The 19360-nt window shown below is 38.4% G+C and overlaps 1 protein-coding gene across 2 annotated transcripts in view; it reads right to left on the bottom strand.

Annotated features, from left to right (window-relative positions):
* Positions 1-19360, bottom strand: part of mast4 (microtubule associated serine/threonine kinase family member 4) — an 83865-nt gene that overhangs the window by 45404 nt on the left and 19101 nt on the right. Inside the window, exon 4 of one of the 2 annotated variants that reach the window (XM_044011748.1) lies at positions 16218-16351. In XM_044011748.1, coding sequence (XP_043867683.1) covers positions 16218-16351 — 134 coding nt within the window. Of the gene's footprint in view, positions 1-7763; positions 7842-16217; positions 16352-19360 lie in introns of those variants that run through there. The other variant, XM_044011752.1, reaches the window with a different exon arrangement.

The following is a 19360-nucleotide window of genomic DNA, read 5'->3' as shown; positions in this document are numbered from 1 at the left end:
TTGTGCCTTTGCAAATCCACTGTGATCTGCAAGTTGTAATGCATGTGTAAATGGTAAAATTAGGCATAATATTGTTGAAATTACACTTATTTTTCTCAAGACATTTCAGGTTGTTTATGACATGTTTTAGAAAAAGATGTGTTATTAAATGTAAAACAAGGGGTTTTACATATATAGGTTATTATGCTATTATTTTACTCGTTCGACCCACTTGAGATTAAATTGCATTGTATGTGACCCCTGAACTAAAACGTGTCTGACACTCCTAGTTGTTTAAAGAAACATGGCTTTGCATTCACTGGTGCAGTATTTATTTATTCGCTTACTTACAGCATTTTGTTCTAATTGAGATTTGTTCAGCATCTCACAGAATCCTTACTCAACTACTCAATAACAATTTAAACAAAAAAAACTTTGCATCGATCTTTTTTTTTATTAAATCCGTAGTTTAAGGGTTATTGATTGCAGATGATATCTACTAAGTTTCAAGACATGCATCTTTGTAAACAAATGATTCAAGATTGAATTTACTGAAGCAAAACTCCTGACATGAGGAGTTTTCCAAATGCTAAAATTTCCATTACAGTTGATTATGTCAGACACTGTAGATCACAGAGCTGTCAAGTGGGCAATGAAAACTGGAGTGTAACAGCATGAAATCCTTTCATCTTTCAAAATGTCAGTCTGGAAGACAAACTGGTGATGAAAGTAAATGTTGTATTCTAATCATTTGTTTGTCCAATTAAGTTTTCACTGCTTAAGAAATAACAAATGTCACATGATGAAGCCGGAATTGTTCCCCAGGGTAAATGTCAAAAGATGACTTCGAGCAACAAAACATCATCTCCAAGACACCACATCAAAGCTGTGGAACTGCTCTTGTAAAAAGGTCTTTGTGTAATACTTCATCAATAATTCTCCTTCATGTAGTGAGGATTTTCCCACATCTCAAGATCAAAGGTGTACTTGGTTTTAACGTGGTTTGCTGCTGACTGGTGGTAAAATCCCTGTTCACAAGTCATGAAGTTGTCAACACAACACCTGGAATTAAATCAGAGTAAATATTTGTACAGTTACAGCGGACAGTTATGGCTGTGAGCTTTAGCACAGTTGCTTTAAAATAAAAATAAAAGACGGTATCTTCAAGTGCAGAGACTCGAGGTTTAACATGAGTAGATTTACATCAATATTTAAACAACTCTGTGGGAGATTTTGCCTGAAGAACAAAAAATATGTTCAAATACTAAAGGAATAAAGTGTATATTTCCAAATCTTTCTGATTCAATCTGGGTTTGCCTTTGGGCTACATGTAATTTTAACTGTGAGACACTGACAGTACATCTAAAAACAAAGGATTTTGTCTCTGCACTGCTAGAAAACTACTGATAACTGCTCACAAAAAGCCGAATTTTGCATTTTGTAATTCAAATATTATGTTGCGTAAACTATGACAAAAGAACAAACAAAAAGGCGTGTGTTTTCATTAGGTTTCATTCCCTTCTTGATTGCATGTTAAATAACTTGAAGACAAATGTCTTCCTTGAGCAGAAGTTACATCTTACAAGTTGGTCTTATACCTTCCACCACTCGATAAACATGAATCATAAAGGGCAGGAAGCTATAAAGCTGTAGTGTGAATAATAAATCCAATTTCCGCACTGAGCAGCATGTAAAAGTATAAAACAAGCAGTTTACCTTGTGTACACTTTATGATTTATGTCCCTTATATAACACAAGCAGCAGATATGTTTTCTCAAACAGGTTTTTGGAGCACTCATAGAAATGCAACTAAGTAATTAATGACGTTTTTACAGCCATTACTTCTGCCAAAATTTGGATAAGTGCTACCCCAATAAATACCTCTTGTCATTAAAACAAAGTATAACTAATCGTATATACATTTTGAGCACAATCTTTTTTTTCCATCAATACTCAAGTCCCTAGTTCTGCATAACAATTAAAGGGGCAACAAAGGTAGCTCGATTAATTGGTTTCATCTTCTTTTTTTCAATCTAATCTAAATGCTGCTTCAAAGTCAGAGGCCTCAAGTTCATCTGGAGATTAGTAGAGGTTGAACTGATCAATAAAACCCTGGACCACTTATAAACCACCAATGGGTTGAATTTTGATCACACAGAAGCTACATGCATAAACACTAGTCTTGTGTTAACCTGGTAAACCCAAGACCTACTGTCTAAAGTGATATTTATGCCTAGTCCAACAGGTTGATCATCTACACCAGCAGGGAAAGATTCCAGAGCCAAGCACGGACACGTTCTCACTCAAAAGCAGGATATTAGGTGTCACAAGTGCTTAATCCACTGCCTCGTCCAATGTTGCACAAGGGAAACCATTCATTTTAAGCCTGGCTCTGAGCATGATGATTGTTTAATTTGATGATCCCTCTCTTCTAATGATGATCTCCTTTAAGCAAACCCTAAAGCCAATCATTACATACATATCCATACCTTCAAATAACAGCATCTAACCTTCAGTCACAGGTCATTTTATTTCGGTTAACCTGAGCAGTTGTTTTTATAAAAGGGATTCTTGAAACACTTTCAAATCCATGTGGCAAGGTTACTGATCCTAACTCTCCGATGGTCATATTCAGAGAAATCCCCAAGGGCCAAACTTCAGCCTTCTCCACATTCTCCACCACCACCACATCAACAACTACACTGACCGCAGGCTTTTTACACGTAGGGCATGTAGAGGCAAACAGGAGCGGCTTTCTAATTTTAAACCAGCACTGACGGCCCCCTTTCCACCGCCGACTAAATGACAAACGTCACTGGCAGTAGATTCTATCAGCTGCAGCTAATTATCGTTAATTTCACGACCGCTAACATTAAACTTCTGCCTGTGTTTTGGTTAATGTGCTCTCTGCAGGCCCAGTGTTTGTACTCAGCCAAAGATCATTTGTGAGTGAGAAACACATTACTCTGCAACACCACTGTAGAAGCAAGAGTGATTTTTGGCCACTCTTAAAACTATACCTCATTTCACATTCAGGCTCCAACAACAGGTTGTGAATAACAAATATGCTGGTGGTAATAACAGTGGAGGGTGTTAAAATACTTGTAAATACCACAAGAAAATGAAGTACCACATCCTCTTCTGCCAAAATGTGTTATTTGAATACAGTTTTGTGATGTTACTGTTCCTGTGTGTTTACAGTACACATTTCACTGCTGTTGCACTCTGTACACGATTGGTTAGTGACTTAATTTAGCCTGTAACTGCACTAAACTGTCACTATTACATGCCTTGTACATGTTTGACAGAAGCAATTGCAAATGACAGTGATGTGCAAACTAAGACGGAGAATTCACTAATTCATTGAACTAATCATGTCAGTACAGTTCATTGTACCTGAGTCTCTTAATTATTATTTTTTTACCGTTTAGACTTTAAATAACAAAGTGAATTCCATGTATGTTAATAACCATGTGGCAGAAATGGTATAAAGGGTAACAACAAAAGTAACAATACTGGTAAATTTATTTCTCTGTTAGTGCACCTTTGTATTTGTTTGACAAATTTGGGAGAAAAAAAACAAAAAACACAACAATGTTTATGAGATCGCTATTGATCCAGAAAAATAATATACCAGAGAGAATGTTCTCCCCAGGAAATCACATTACATTTTTCCTCACATGTATTCTGAGAAGAGCCAACATTAAACATCAGCAGGAGAATAAACTTAATTTAGAGGACAAAACAAGTTATCTTCATAGACAACAAAGTATTGATATTTTAATTCTCTCTTTTTCAAATAAATCGCATAATATATTATTTAATAAGTGTTTATGGCAGTAATAGCTGTCTGCTGGAGCATTTAGAGTAGCTCCTTGGACCCACACTAGAGGCTGCTATTGCACACAATTCTACACTTTATGGTCCCCTCTAAAATTTGAGTCGTGACTTCTGAGATCTCCTCTGTAGCTTATATATATTTTAATTACTTAAAAATTATCAAAAGCAAAATAGGCAGAGATGTTTATAATGTATAATCTTATACAGACGTGTTTGAACTTTCAAGTTGTGCAAACATTTTCTGAAATATAACTTACCTTCTGCATTTAAGTCGACCTGGCATTATAATCTATTCAGTCTGATTTGAAAGCGATGAGGAACATTTCATTTTATGATCATTCTTAGTCAAAGAGAACTTAATCTATGAGTCTGACCCTTTCCACAGCATCACTGATGTGGTGCTGTAGCTCAAAGAAACTCCATCTCGCACAAGGACACTCAGAGGCCGCTCACCTCCTCCAACTACAGAGAGATCATCTTGTTTACTTGTCCCTCCCTGATGACGGCGTTTTCTTTGATGCTTGAACTGAGTGCACGTTCATTAAAATACAGTTACGTTAAAACGAACATGGTTTATGGGCGAGCCATAAAAGTGCAATCAAAATTGTGCAAGTTGATGTCCTTTTTTTTTTTTTTTTTTTTGGTGCTGCAGAACTGTGGATCGTGGGCCAGGCTGTTTCTCCCACCAGCTGGCTCACACCACTTCACACAAACAGCTCTTTAGAGACACACAATGTCACTGCGCTTGTCTGGTTAACTACATTTTATTATGAAGCAGTGTCAGATGGACGTCAGAAGCACAGTAAAGCTCACAATGTGATGAGGTAGCTTCTGCCAGGCTGCTCTTAATTAAGATAGAGGACATGTCTACCATAGGCATCATTAAACCTATGTACATCACAAATTTTATATAATGAGGGAACATGGCAGCGATGCAGGGACAAAACTCTACTACAAACTAAGTGAGACAACAGACACAAACAGAAACCAGAGGTTATCACCTTATAAAGAGACACAGCATTGAAGAGAAGAGCTGCTTGTTATTTATGAAAGTGAAACAGCTTCAGACATGGCAGGATGGCAACTGATGCCTTGTTATAGATGCACTGACATTACCAACATTTGAAGAAGAACAGTAACAGCAAGTGACAAAGTGCAGATTCTGTCGTCCTGTTTGGCATTCTTTCTTTGTAAACTATGAATAGTTTTTTTATATGGAAAGTTATTGCATGTAGGGCTGAAACAATTACGCGAATCGATTATTAATCAATTACTAATTGTCAACTATTTTGTGTTTTTCATCTTCTTAAATTTGAATATTTACTGGTTTCTGGATCATTAAAAATCCAAGCATCTTGGTTTGTGGACAAACAAGACATTTAAGAATATCGCCATCATTTCCAGGTTTGAAAAAAAAAAAAATCAACATTTTCTTTAATTATATTATTATAATAGTCACCTTGTTTTAAACCATTCCGTCTAACTTGACCTAACTTCCTCCAGACAACACACCGACAACAGACATTCAAACTGAATTGAACAACACACTTTAGCTGGCAATTTATTTAGAGAACTCATTAATGGGTCTGGTGGTTGGAAACAATAATACTCTTGTGTATTGTTAGTCAGTCTGGTTGATTTCAACACATCTAAAAATAAATACAGTACCCCGTCACATTCATTAGACATCAACAAGCACACTAAAGCTTTCTCTTCTCGTTCTTCATGACTGATCGAGTCAAAAAAAAAAAAGACATGGCAAACCCATCGCATTCTTAAGTTCCAATTTACCCAAATTCCACAAGAGTGAACACCATGGTAGCACAGATGTGCAAACATACATCTGTATCATTTATTGTCTTTTAGATGTTCAGTCAACATTTCTTTTCTTACGTATACCAGAGACAACAACAAGATGATAAATATATTGTTGCTAAAGGAAAGGTTTGACATTTTGGTAAATACAAGTTTGTTTGTTTTTAGTTTGATGTGAAAAATCGATACCGCCCTAATTTCTGTGTATTAAATAACAGCCAGCAGCTAATTAGTTTAGCTTAGAACACAGGTTACAAGTACCGTTACTGGCCAGGACACACTGACAGTTTATCATTTTAAACCACTGCTTTTTTAAAACGGGTAAAAATAAAATAGATAAAACATTGATTTGTAAGGTTTAGTGCTGTGGGTAGATTTCGTAATCTATCACAGAGCCAGGCCATTTCCAATTTTTGTACTTAACTAAGCTGTAGCTTCACATTTATCATTCAGACAACACAAGTGTTATTTATCATCTCACACTCGCCAAGAAAGCAAATGAGGAGATTTTCTGAAATGTTAAACTATTGGTTCAATAGATAAATGAATACATACCAAGGTCTTGAAATACAAATAACAGGGAGAAACAGCACTAAATTCTCAACCATCTAGTTTGACCAGAGAAGAACAGACTCAGGCTCATTCTTAACTGTAAAGAGAGTCTTGTTATTACTCTCCACTCACATCAACAAGGTCCAAACTCCAATGATGTCATGTCTTCCTGGTCTGCTGACAATGAATGGGAAGTTGTGCAGCTGGACCAGTTAAACTCATTTGCTAGACAAACCAACTTCCGTGTTTTCTATTGAATGCGAACGTTACGTTTGAGCAGCCTGAAACCACAGGAGCCTCCTCACTGTGTTCAGTTCTGCTGCATAAAGGAGTCTTGTGAAGAAGAAGAAAGCGTGTAAGAGGGGGAGATGGTGGATGGTGGTGTCCAGTTCAACAAAGGAATAAAGAGATTAAGGCAACTGTGCACAAAATTACTGTTGGGAAGCCTTTGATAAACACACATACAACTAATATTAGAAATATTACTGGTTTCTTGAAAAAGAAAGCCCATAAAATGTTCAAAGAGCATAAATTCAATGTCAAATCAATTTTCATACAGACCCATAATCACAGAGAAACACAATGACACCACATTCATGAACATAAAAGTCAAATTTTAACAGCTAATTAAAACATTAATGAGGGAAAATGAGTTATCAAATATTCAGAACTTACTGTTGTTTATTGTGAAATAAATGATGAATCAAAGGCATCACTCAGCCTGATTAAATGGACCACAGGGTGTTTGTGATTAAAAACACATGCAGTCATTTGAGCTGAATATAAAAAGAGACTTCCTTATCATTTACTCGGTAGGCGGTGAAAGTCAAGAGTAAGCAAAATAATAAATCATGTCCAATTTATGCTCGACTGTAACACCTACTGCAGGCTTTGTCGGCTCAGCCGGAGGAAATCATTAACGTCTGAGAGATCTTGGATTAAAGATCATGCATTGAGAGAAATACAAGTAATTTCATATTTCAGAACACACTGTGCTCCCTTTCCACTTCTATTTAAATCTCATGTAATGGCAGAGAGATGGCAGGAATAATCTGATTAAGACTGTTGTCCTGATCCAAGCTCAGAGTTCTGTCAAGATTTCTGACAGAGAGGCAAAAGCCTCAACTTGCATCCCATTATAAAAAAGTCAATAAAGCTCCAGAAAGCCCTTGACACAACATACAGTAATCAATCTTGCTCTACGGACGCACAGCTCTTATTCCCTCTGTTGTCAGCCAACACAAATAAAATCTGACAAATGATTCAAGGTTGTTTTTAAAAAGTAACATGTCGACTATTTTCTCCACATGTGTGCAGAGAAACTAAGTGGAGACAGACATATCAGCATCCTAATAAAAGTCAACTGTTAGTGAGTTGCATGTACTGAAAACTGTCTGCATACAGTTCTGCCAGGAGATTCCTCACATGTAGGACACAAGCATATCAATGCTCACTCTGTATTAAACACAAAAAGTCCCAACTGTGTTCCGTTAAAGAGGAAACGTTACTGCAGCCTCGGAAAGCACAAACATGTCCTGCACACACAGCTCCATGCACAAGCTCATTTGCTTGCCTACCTGTAGCCCTCGTCTCCTCAGAATGCTGGACTCGTCCATGGTACAAAGCGCCGACTGATCATGCCTCTCTACCGGTGCAGAGCCATGCTGCACTGCCTCGCTCCAGCCGCCTGCTCCATCCCTCCCTCTCTCTCTCCATCCCTCCCACCCTCCATTCCTCCCTCCCTCAGGCTAAATCTGATCTAAGCAGCTGCTAAACACTTCCATCAGAAACTTATCTGATTGGAGGGGGGCAGTCAGGTGACACCTCCTCTTGTTCCTCTCCTCTGTAACTTCAGGAGTGAGGGAGAGATGGAGCAAGAGAGAGAGGAAAGGCAGCGAGAGAATCAGGCAGAGAAGGATGGGCAATTTTAATTTAGTGTAGCAATGGGGGCACCGGGGACAAGGGGAGCCCCAAGACTCATTTCTCTGTGCAGCCACGCATTTTGGGCACCATAGGTGACCATGAAAATGAGGATATCCTTCCCAGTATTGTTCTGCCTCAACCCCAACAATAAGCCTGGCATCCTGTCTGCTGCACGCAGCCGAACAGCCCTGCTGCTCTCATTCCAGTCGATGAGTTATATGGAGACTGCAAAACACACACCTGGAGGTAAGGCTGGTGACAGAAACATGACGGCAGAGACTACATCTCACACTCACAGAAGAAGAGAAGGCAGAGGAAGAAAATAATGGCCAAGTAGATCAGTGAGAATGTCACACAAACTGTTGCAAACTCTTCCTCCATGGCAAACAAACCAGGTACTCAATCATAATTATGCTGATATCAACACGTCGCTGCATAAACCATTATGCATCCTGTGTCAATTTTTTACAATTTCATACGTTGCTCGAGTCTCTGACAGCTCCTCAGTGACCACCAGATTTTCACGCTCTCATTCAATGTCCCCACACTCTGCTGAATTATTAGCATTTTTGAAAATAAGTTGGTTCCAATTCCTGGCTGCCATTTTCTAACTGGTAATTCTGTATTCTGTCTCAGTCTGTGTTTTTCTTTGACCCCCGCCCCCCCCACCCCTTCTCTTTTTTCCCACCCTCTCTCACTCATTTGCTTTCACTGTGGTTCTGCCCTGTGAATATTAAGTAGGGCCCTTCCATTCTCCTCATCTCCAGCCAAGCTCAAATGATTTCTCTTAGAGAGCACAGCCTTGGATGTCCATGACTACGGCTGATGGTGGAGGTGTTTGGGTTTGTCAGACAGGTGACCGCCACATCAACCTGCGCAATGGAAAGCTCTTGTGTGGCAGTGGCCACTGTCATTTGTGCTGCTGCTGTGGTGGTGATAAGCCAGCAGAGAGGAGCTAATCAGTCCATTTCTGAACGAACCTCCTTAAAAACTCAGGACAAGAATTCCAGTCATTAACTTTTTTTCAGCTCGAACAATGTCGTCCGGATTACCTGAGGGAATTAAAGAACCCTGTTATATTCAACTGACAAGTCTCAAGTCAGTGCTCAGGCTGTTTCAGCTCAAAGGAACAATTAGGGAAAATTCTACATTGGACTAATAATGAAGATGAGAAGCTACAGGAACATAAGGGAGGGGTCATTTGTCTCATTCAATAGAGAGTCTCTATAGTAACAAGCACTACAGCTTACTGAACTGAAATCATATATTAGTCAATCTTTTATTCAACTTTAAGTTTGCTCTGCTTTTCCTCTGTGCACTTTTGACTGGTGCATACAGAAAACATCTTGAAATATCACATTTTGGAGGTGAAAATGTTGGCTAATCGATATAATGTAAATGTGAATGTGTACAATGGAAACGGACTTAGGGAATAAATGACTGAACTATTGCTCCAGCTTCCACATTTTGCTGTAGTGGAATAAAAATAGTAGAAACTGCAGGAAAGGCAGATGAAGATTTAGTACAAATGGGCGGATGAGGAAACCACAACATTTATCAACTTATTGCAAGAAGTAAATATTAGTGTGATAATATATGGGGAAGCAGTAGGGCTGAGCAATATGGACAAAGAAAATCCCATAATGGTATATTTTTGCTTTGCAGGGGCTATAAGTGATATTGTGTAATTCTACACCACGTTCAGTGTATTGTGTATCGTGTGCCTCTTCCTATATTTGCTCAACAGCAGTGGATGGAAAAACAGTTTTTGCAGTGCATTTTAATGAAAACCTAGTGATTGTAAACTGAATGTTTAAGTTTTGTACAGTTGATCGAAAATAAAAAGATTTTATAATGATATTTGCATGTGTTTTCTGGTATGCCGAGGACCAAAATATACATGAAGTCTTGATACTCAAATATCAATTAAAATCTAAACTTTATCTTTAACTTTAGTTTAAATGTAAAGCGTGAATAGAGGAATAAAAAGACGATAGTGTTTAGAAGAAAAAAAGCATCACACAAAGTAAAGCTGCTTTGAGGTGGGTTTTAGGGGCAGCCATAAAAGCATGCAGACACTTTGTGCCGGCAGAGCCATAGAATAGCCTTTGGAAAAAGTCCAGGGGTCGTCTGTGACTCATTTCCTCCTAGCAGGTAAGCAGCTATGGTTTTTTTCCACTGCCTTTGGAGAAAAAAGTGAGATCTGACTCGGAGCATGTGGAGAGCACTGATTGAGTGACCCACAGCCTCTGCTCTGCCTGAGCTTATCAGACCAAGATGCAACCTGCAGGTATGAGGCAGGCAGAGGAGGGACATGGTCTATGAGGAGAGGAGAGAATGAGTCAATTCCCTCCACACAAAGCAGAGCAAAGAATCCATCTGTCCAAAGCCAAAGGCCTGAGAATATCCAAGCATGATAAAACTCTGTACAGCCAAACACCCAATGGATGAGGCAAGTTTTTAACCTTGACAGTGAATAAAGAAACAGTAACAGGAAGAACCAATGTCTGAGATGCATCACTCTATTGCTCTGGGTTTTTTTAAACTTTGAAAAGCATACATTCACATATCAGCTCAAGTCCACTTATAAAATCTCATACGCTTTTTTCCCCCTCACTTAATTTTTCACTTTCAAAAAGGAGAACAAAGTTATTTTGTGCCTAACAAAATCATCTTGGTCCCGAGATTCAGATGTGACAGGATGTAAATTAAAAAGCACGTCGCCTGCATGACTGAATCAAGAGTGACAGTTCCATTTATGTGACACCCAGATGTTTACAGTATGGTCTTGTGATTTGGGGGATCTGAAAAAGTGATAAACCCGCAAGAGCTATGCCGTCAAAAATAACAGTCTGTTGTGGACACAGCATTAGATGTCAATCCTTTTACACAGTAGACAGTGTTGTCACAAAAATAACTCAATACTGCCGAAATACCAACACACAATTAGAGTTATACTCCCTGTAGGGAAACTGTCAAGGTAAATAAGTTTAATGGATTTTGAGGTCCAGCTCTGCTCTTTTTTTGTGTTTTTGTAAACAATTATAACCCACACAGAGATACTCATACACTCGTTAGGTAGAAGGTAAGTAGACCAACTTATTTTTCAAAGCAGTATGTTAGTCAGCTACATAATTTAGTATTTAGGTAGGCTAATCTTAAAAAAACAAAAAAAACATGAATGCACTTTATGTCTGTTCACATAAACTCCAGCTCCTTTCTTTGCAAGAAGAAACTCCAACAACAATGTTATCAGTAAAGGACATCGCTGACTTCAATTATGAGGGAGAATGAGAGTCCAACAAAGGCACAACATCAGGATTATGACAGTCTTATCTCCATATCACACCAGAGGTGAAGTATTGATTTTCTGCCAAAGAGCATCACAGTCAAGAGAGATGTGCCACACTGTAGTCAAAGAGCCATGCAACACACCCAGGGGCATGATAACGGAGCAGAAAGGAGGGGAAAAAAAGGCAGAAAGCAATAACAGGGGTGGCGGACAGAGCCAGAGGGGTCTTAAACCTGCCGTGAAGAGACTGAGGGAAAAATAAACTCACATTCCTTTCTATTATGTGTATTTTACATTATTCTCAGTCTCTCTGTATTATTTTCACTTATTTTTTATTCTTTTGACCTTGAATCTTTACTGTGCCTAGCACAGATAAAAACACAGAAAGGTTTAGTAACATTTCACCAACATGTTTTCAAATGTTACATCAGTGGGTTAGTTCAAGAGCATCATCATCACACAATGCAGCAGTGAGTCACCATGCAAATACGCTCACGGTCAAGGAAGCCAATTCTGCTCATGTCCCTTGTTGACTGACATCTGCATTGAGAATCAGCACCATCTGTGCAAAGATTTAAACTATACAATCCCTGGGACTGTTTTAGCATCTCTCCAGAGCCAAACAGCAATGTAAAGTGAATTCTGTTGTATTACCAAATTAAAACAATCTTAGGATGAGCTGAGGCTATAAATTGGTTAATTTATAGCCTCAGCTCTTGCAATTCACTTTTTTAGAATATCAAGCAAGAAAAAAATAACGAAGACGCAGCAAGTCGGTGAATGAATGGAGAGCTGATAAATGCGGTCACTTAGGTCAAGGACTGTTGCTTCACATTAATACTACTATACGTAAGTACCAACGCTCCATCTGCATCACAACAGCATCTTTGTTGTTTTAAAGCAAACTGAAGAGGCTGTTGAAATCCTGTTTCATAGCACAGAACAGAGATAAAAGGGACATTTTTTTTATTTGAGAATTGAATATCAATTAAGAGGTAAAAAGAATGAGCCGCAGTTTCCACTGAAAAGACAGAGAGGTGTTTGTCTCTTTCAGTCTTCGCCCAAGGTTAAACCATTTAATGAAGACAGGATAATACAATAACGACAGGATAATACAATAACTGCGGATGAATAACTGCAACTTTAAATCAAGGTTCAGTACAAACATTGTGAAAAGTATTACAGTAATATGCACATATTATTCAGAAACTGAGCCATTAAATTTACCTTGTGTCTTTATGATGTTACAATACAAGCTTATCCACCAGAGGTACTTTTACATAGTTGTATAGATCTGGAAATTACACCCTATTTATTTGTCTTTCCACGAACAAATAGGGAATGGTTGTAATTCTGGGAACGTCATCATAAGGACCTTTTCAGCTCCTACTTCAGGGTAGGTACTTTAACAGCTTACTAGGGCTAAAGCTTATGTTGACTGAACTCATAATCTATTGTACCACCATTTGTGTATGTGTCCCGTAGACCACAGCTTACATCAAATGGCCATTCCTATTTAGTGTAGCGGTCCGTTACACTATAATTTGCCTTTACGCTAAATTGAGGACGTTATGCTAAAAAAAATGTCAGTGTCAATACCGTGTCGATTTCCTTGCTGTAACGTGTCAGGTTTGTGGCTACTGTGATCTAACCATGGCAGCATCTAAGCGTAGAAATGACAACAAACGTACATGTAGTATTGCATCGGATTTCACGCCACACATGACATCATGCTCACGCTGAGAAGTGATAAAACTTACCACGCATAAATTAGTAAACTATGAATCGACGATGCAAAAGGCAGATGCTCTGTGTAGTCCATTCATACAGCTGTCTTGAATTAGCTACCTATACGCTAATCGGAAAAGAGCATTTTCAGAGCCCTGCAGAGCCAGAACTCTGGTGTGATTACAAATGGGGAAAAAATGGATAGTTTCTGATGGAGCTTCTTGGTGTCTAGTTTCTAAAAATCATACTTCTTTTAACTGTCTGGTATGAAATAAGCATCAGCAGAACATTTTTTTTTTTTCATGTTGGTGCACGCTGCAACAGACTGCACATTGTGACCACATTGCTCTTGTTCATGTGTGCTTCTGACACACGTTTCCATTAAAAAGAATGCACCTGTGCATGCAAAACAAGTGAACAGCCACTGAGAACGTCAGTGTGTGCTGTAAACATGCTCATCTATAGTACAGGTATGATAACCTGGTGGACCCAGGTGTGAAACATTCAGAACAGGATTTATTGAGTATTTGGCTGCAGTCAATTACCTATGGATGGCTCAGCTGTAAGAAAATGATCAGCCAATCAAAAGTGAGATTGTACCATTCATGCTCGAGATCCAGAGAGCTGCAAAATTAAGACTTCAAATAAAACACTAGAAAAGTGAAAAATTAAGGACTGGGGTTGCCGTGGTGATCTGTGTTGTCCAATGTTCAGGCACAAACAATTATATAACTTGTCCATTGGCAGTAACACCCACATTCAACATGCAAAAAAACTGGTTTTGGTGTCAAGGAAAAAGCAAAACAATGTATTTGGCAGCATTCTGATTTAACTCTGTTCACAAAATACCAGAGAGCAAAGCACTTTCTCGTAAGATGTCCAGTGTAAAGGGTGTTAAATGTTAATGTCCTGGTGGGAGAACTTTGATAATTGTTACACCTCAGTGACCTTTAAGATTTAGCAAGAGCTACTCCCTTACTGCACTTTGTCCAGGTTTTTTAACATCATAAAAACTAATTTTGGAGAGGGAGAGTTGCAGTGTGCCACATAGAAACATGTGAAGCGGTGCGCTACTAAGGCCAATTTAAACCATAGATCTGAGTTCCCATCTACTGAATGAAGTCTGATGAAAAATAAAATGTTTTAGACTGCTGGGTCTCCATGACCTTGCAGCCTCACCTCCGGCTGAGTTGCAAGTCCTCCACTTGTGACTGAATCCACAGAGCACTTCTATTTCAAACACAACATATTCTATTACCTGTAATTATAAATCTTAACACATGCGTTCAAATTCCTCTAGGTAGGTTTTATTTAATTGAAGGTTTCTGCCTTGAGATAATGTATAAGTACAGACGGTACAAGAACAGACTGTAATTGTGTGGCAAGAGAAACTGTCTCTTCTAGCACGATACTTAATTCCCACCAGCTTTGACACCAGCAAAGAAAATATTTCAAAGTAATCACCTGTATTTAGAGGTATCAGTAAATCATATTATCTTTAAAAAAATGGCAAAGATGTTACATACTTAGGTCAATAAGTGGTTAAATTTAAACATTAACTGGATTACTTGTCCACTGGAGGACAATTATGTTAGAGGAAATCATGCATCATTCATTCATTCACTCTGCCAGGCACTTAAACCTACAAGGGATTCATTTGTGGCTTTTACAAACACAAGGATACTAGTGCCCCCCAGTGTGAAGACTGAGTTGAAACTGATTCAAAATTGAAATGATTAAAATCACCCAGAATGCCTCTAGCCATTTTTCCCATCATTAATGTTGTGTGGTTCAAGCTAAGTAAATACACAGTGTTGTCATTTTTTGACTGCTCAAAACCAGTCGCCAGGATCACATTCAATAGTGGTTGCATTATGTTATGAGTGTAAACAAGCCACTAACCATGATGTCATAAACAAACATACCGCTGGTTTATGTTTATAACGCCTTTTTGTGGGTCGACCCACTCCAATCATTAAAAGGTGAACATGTCAGCTTGCCAAATATTCTCACAGTTACACTAAAAGCACAGGCACATAAACAAACACCAGCCTCAAATGCATTTCATTGCATTAACCTTTTGTCTATCTGATAACACACGCGCACGCACACTGGGAATGACTCATAGATTTACAGCATTGGATTAGCCTCTGTTTTTGATTGCATCTCACTCCTGAGACAACAAGATCATGATGGACCCCCAGGGTTCTCTATCCGTGTCATCTGAGAGAACAGTGCACACCGTGGTGAAGGTCACGTCTTCATGACTTCATTCACTTCAAACTACAAATGCAACTAAGGTTCATAATATTTCCTTTTAATTTGCCTGTTTTCATTCTTTTTTTCTGCCGTGGCTGATTACATTTGCATGCTTCCTAAAAAGAGGCACGCATTGATCTTCAGTGCTGGCCTTTGTGTGTGTATTTAGTTATCCTTGACAAACTGATGAAGCTCATGTTGTGAGACGAATAAAAAATAAAGATATGCAACATAACAACAAGTATGTGTCGTGTGCCTACTGACATATCTTCACATTCAGAAAAATCAGAATGGCAGCAGTGGGATACACCAAATTTACTGACCTGAGCAAAATTGTTCTTCCATAATACAATTTAACTGCACAGTGTATGAGTCACCCTAGTGTGTGATTTTCCATGGTGGCGAGCAGAACAGTTCTTTGTTGCTTTTTGTTTGTCTATTTATTACTGCACTACTGGTTTTATCCGTTCTTCTGCAAGCACACTTTTGTCCATTTTCAGGAGGATTTAACCAGGGATTGGTTTACAGGATAGACTATTGTTATATTATTATTGCAATATGTGCCTTATTTATTTTACACTGACCATTGAATTCAGATATTCTCATTTCAGGACTGAACTGTGACAGCAATATACTCTCAGAAAATACACTTTGCTTACCATGTTGTATTGAACACTCATATAATCTGGTTACATACAGTTACCCAGTGTAACCAGATCAACAAGAATAACATGGAGGAGCACAAAGGGATGATGTCATTGGAGTATCCTCATTGGATCTCAACACAGTATGTAGTGTTGTAGAATATCAATAAGTGGGAAGTACTGACCAGGCTGGAGGTGAGGGAGGGGTCCGACTTCCCGAGATTCAGGGAGTGCATGCGGACCAGGTTAGAGGTCTCTGGTGACGGCTGCCATGCTGGCTGTGTCTGATGGGGGTTGTTCGGGAGCAGAAGGTATTTTCCTGCAGGGAAAAAAACAAAACAGGATGAGACAGTTTCTAACACTGACTCAAGCACAGTTAAAAAACCAGTTATAAGAGAAACTAACTAAGCACATTTATTTAGCACACTGGGGATGCAATTAAACATTACATGTATGATTGTGACTAATCTGTTGATTCATTTCTTGATTAATCAATGAATAATTTAGTCCATAAACCTCAAAATGAACAACACCCACAAACGTTTTGTCCACAGAGTTGTTCATCTTCTGTTCATATCAGCAGGGAGACACCATAACATATTCACATTTAAGAATCTTTAAACAGATATTTATAAAAACAAAATCTCACTAATACCAGTTAGTCAGTAACAGTTCATTTAGATTAGATTGTGTTGCAGCGCTTCTATTGCTTTCATTTCTTCTTCTTCTTCTTTTAACCACCTTAATTATTTATTTATCTTGTGATCCTCTAAGGTCAAACCCCAAAGTTGGAAACTGACTGTAAAAGATAGTCAAATATTTGACCTATATTTTTTTACACATGTGCCTCTCAATTGTGTGATACTCAGTCAAAACAAAGGAAACCTCTTCTACATGATATAATGCTATTTATTTACTAATATTTGTGTTGTTTTTAGTTAAGCAGGATTATAAAAGCAGATCATGTGAGGTGGTGCATTCTTATATTAGTGTATTGATATTTCCTCTTTGTACTATACATTTAATCCATCTAACCCAATTATTGTAAATTCAAACTACTATGCGTTTTAGAGAACATATAGTGGCACACTTGGCAACACCTTACTCAAAGGAAGAGGGAGTAAATGTAGAGAGAGAGAGAAAACAGGTCATAAGACGCACCAGAAACATATTCTGAGCCTTTGCTCTAGTCTAGAAGTGTAAAGCTGAAGCTGCTGACCCCGACTACAAGCAGGCAGGAAGCCAAAGGGTTAAATTTGTCCAGAAGCCTATTAAGAGATCACAGACAGCCCTAACTTTACATAATCACTGTGCCAGCACACTTCAAAGCCCTGTAAAATGGACAGACTAACAAGTTTGAGAAATAAAAAAATAAAGAAATGTCTCATTTTAGCTCCCAGGACTGGCAGGTAGATGGCACCAAAACCGCCTTGTATCATTTATCCTCTAGCATCCATTCTCTTATCCTCAAACCACAGCACAGCAAAGGAAGACAAAAAAAAACATGCAGCAGAAGAAACAGCCTCGGCAGCTCTGTACTAATAGATCACAGTGGCACTCTGCGAGCTGGCAAACACTCAGAAGTGCTGTCATCTTTTATCCGCATGTGTATATTTCCATTTCCTGTTTAAACTCCAGGAGACAGAAAGGAGAGGTTCAACAATCTTGACACGGGGGGGGGTTTGACAGTGCTCTACAGACAAAATAATATTTCATGTCTGTATGACTTAAGGTCTGGTGCACATTGGAATGTTGGTGTGTGCATCTCTGCTGCGTTCCATCATGTTTTTTGTCACCTGTCAACAGATTATATGGCACTCACTTTTCCATTATACAGTTGTAGCACTGCTCTGTTTGTCTTGTTTATTTACTTTTCCATTAGGGAAATTTTAAAACGACAAGTTGTTTTTTTTGGGGGGGGGGTTGTTTGTTTTTTTCCCCAGTTACTGTGTCAGGGGCATGCAGTTTAGTAGAAAAATACCACATAGAGACAAAGTCAGTCTGGGACTTAAATAAGGGCAGTGCAACATTTTGCTGACTCGCGACCATTTGTAGAAATGTACATTACTGCTCATCATGATCATTGTGGCCATTTAACCTGCACTAAGTTTTATAACAGAAGTTGGTAAACTATGCAGGACCAGGTCCTTTCAGACTCATCTCCAACGCTCGATGGTTGATGATGTGAATAAACCGCTGAGTAAACAGAGACAAAGCTGGTAAAGACCTGGTAAAAGTTAAGCCGAACATCACACTGGTATTTGTCTTTTAAAAGTCATCTGCAGTACGTTACACCAGTATAAATGCAGCGTCTTTAATAGACAAACATATTTTAGAGACCTAAGGTTTTTGAGTCCAGTTTGGAACCATTATGCTGCTCCCTGCCTCTCTCTTCCCCGTCATCTTCATCTTGTCAACAAATAAAAGGGAACGAAGAAAAATGTGAAATGGTTTGAGCTACAGAAACGGATATTCTTAATATTTTCAAATCACTTTTTATCAAGATTGATGTGAAAATTGCTTTGAAATTAAGTAACTGATCACATATACGGTAACTTGTGTGTAATTTAGTGCAAAATATGTACACTGTTTCAAAACATCGTGTGCATATATGTCAGGAAAAGGCACTAAAACACTCACCACCCTTTTTTTGTAATTCCCCTCATGAGACTCAATACGCACACTGACACTTACCTGAACCTTTTTTAAAAAGATTTAAAATCTATAACACTAATAGAGGACAAAGTATAAACTATGCTATAATAACAGCAGCAGGAGTGACGGGAAACCAAACAGGATAAGGAGGGAAAAATGCAGTTCTTCCTTCCTTACTGGTAAAGGTTTTCCTCACAGGAGCCCATCACATCCCGACACAAAGGAAATCTCTCATCAGACACTAGTCATCACTTTCACAAAGAAGGCTATCAAGAGATTTGTTTTAACGAGTCAAGTGTTTTTTCACATTCGCCACAGGTATTTGCAAGGTCAGACTCTGTTCCCAAACATGTGCAGATGCCAGTGTTGTTATAACTCTTTTGCATTAATGTGATTTATTAAAAAACAAATTATAAAAAACTCTATAAACAGAGCCACTGGTCTACAGGTTTCATTTTTACATGAATGTATCTTGGCCAGAGTCATTATGACAACAAATATCTTGTTTATTTAAGTGAGTTACACCAACCAATTTTTCAAAGATAAACTATTCCTCATCTCTTCGCAGATACAAAAACACTCTTCTGCCTATGTAATTGAGAAAAATTATGAAATGAAAATTGACATGAGGCTCAACAGTGAAAACACAGCACAATGAAGTTACTTTGGTTTA

Source organism: Solea senegalensis, linkage group LG21, assembly GCF_019176455.1.
Source record: "Solea senegalensis isolate Sse05_10M linkage group LG21, IFAPA_SoseM_1, whole genome shotgun sequence".
Lineage (NCBI taxonomy): Eukaryota > Metazoa > Chordata > Actinopteri > Pleuronectiformes > Soleidae > Solea > Solea senegalensis.
The sequence above is the reverse complement of the archived record's forward strand: the minus strand, read 5'-3'. Positions and strand labels throughout refer to the sequence as shown.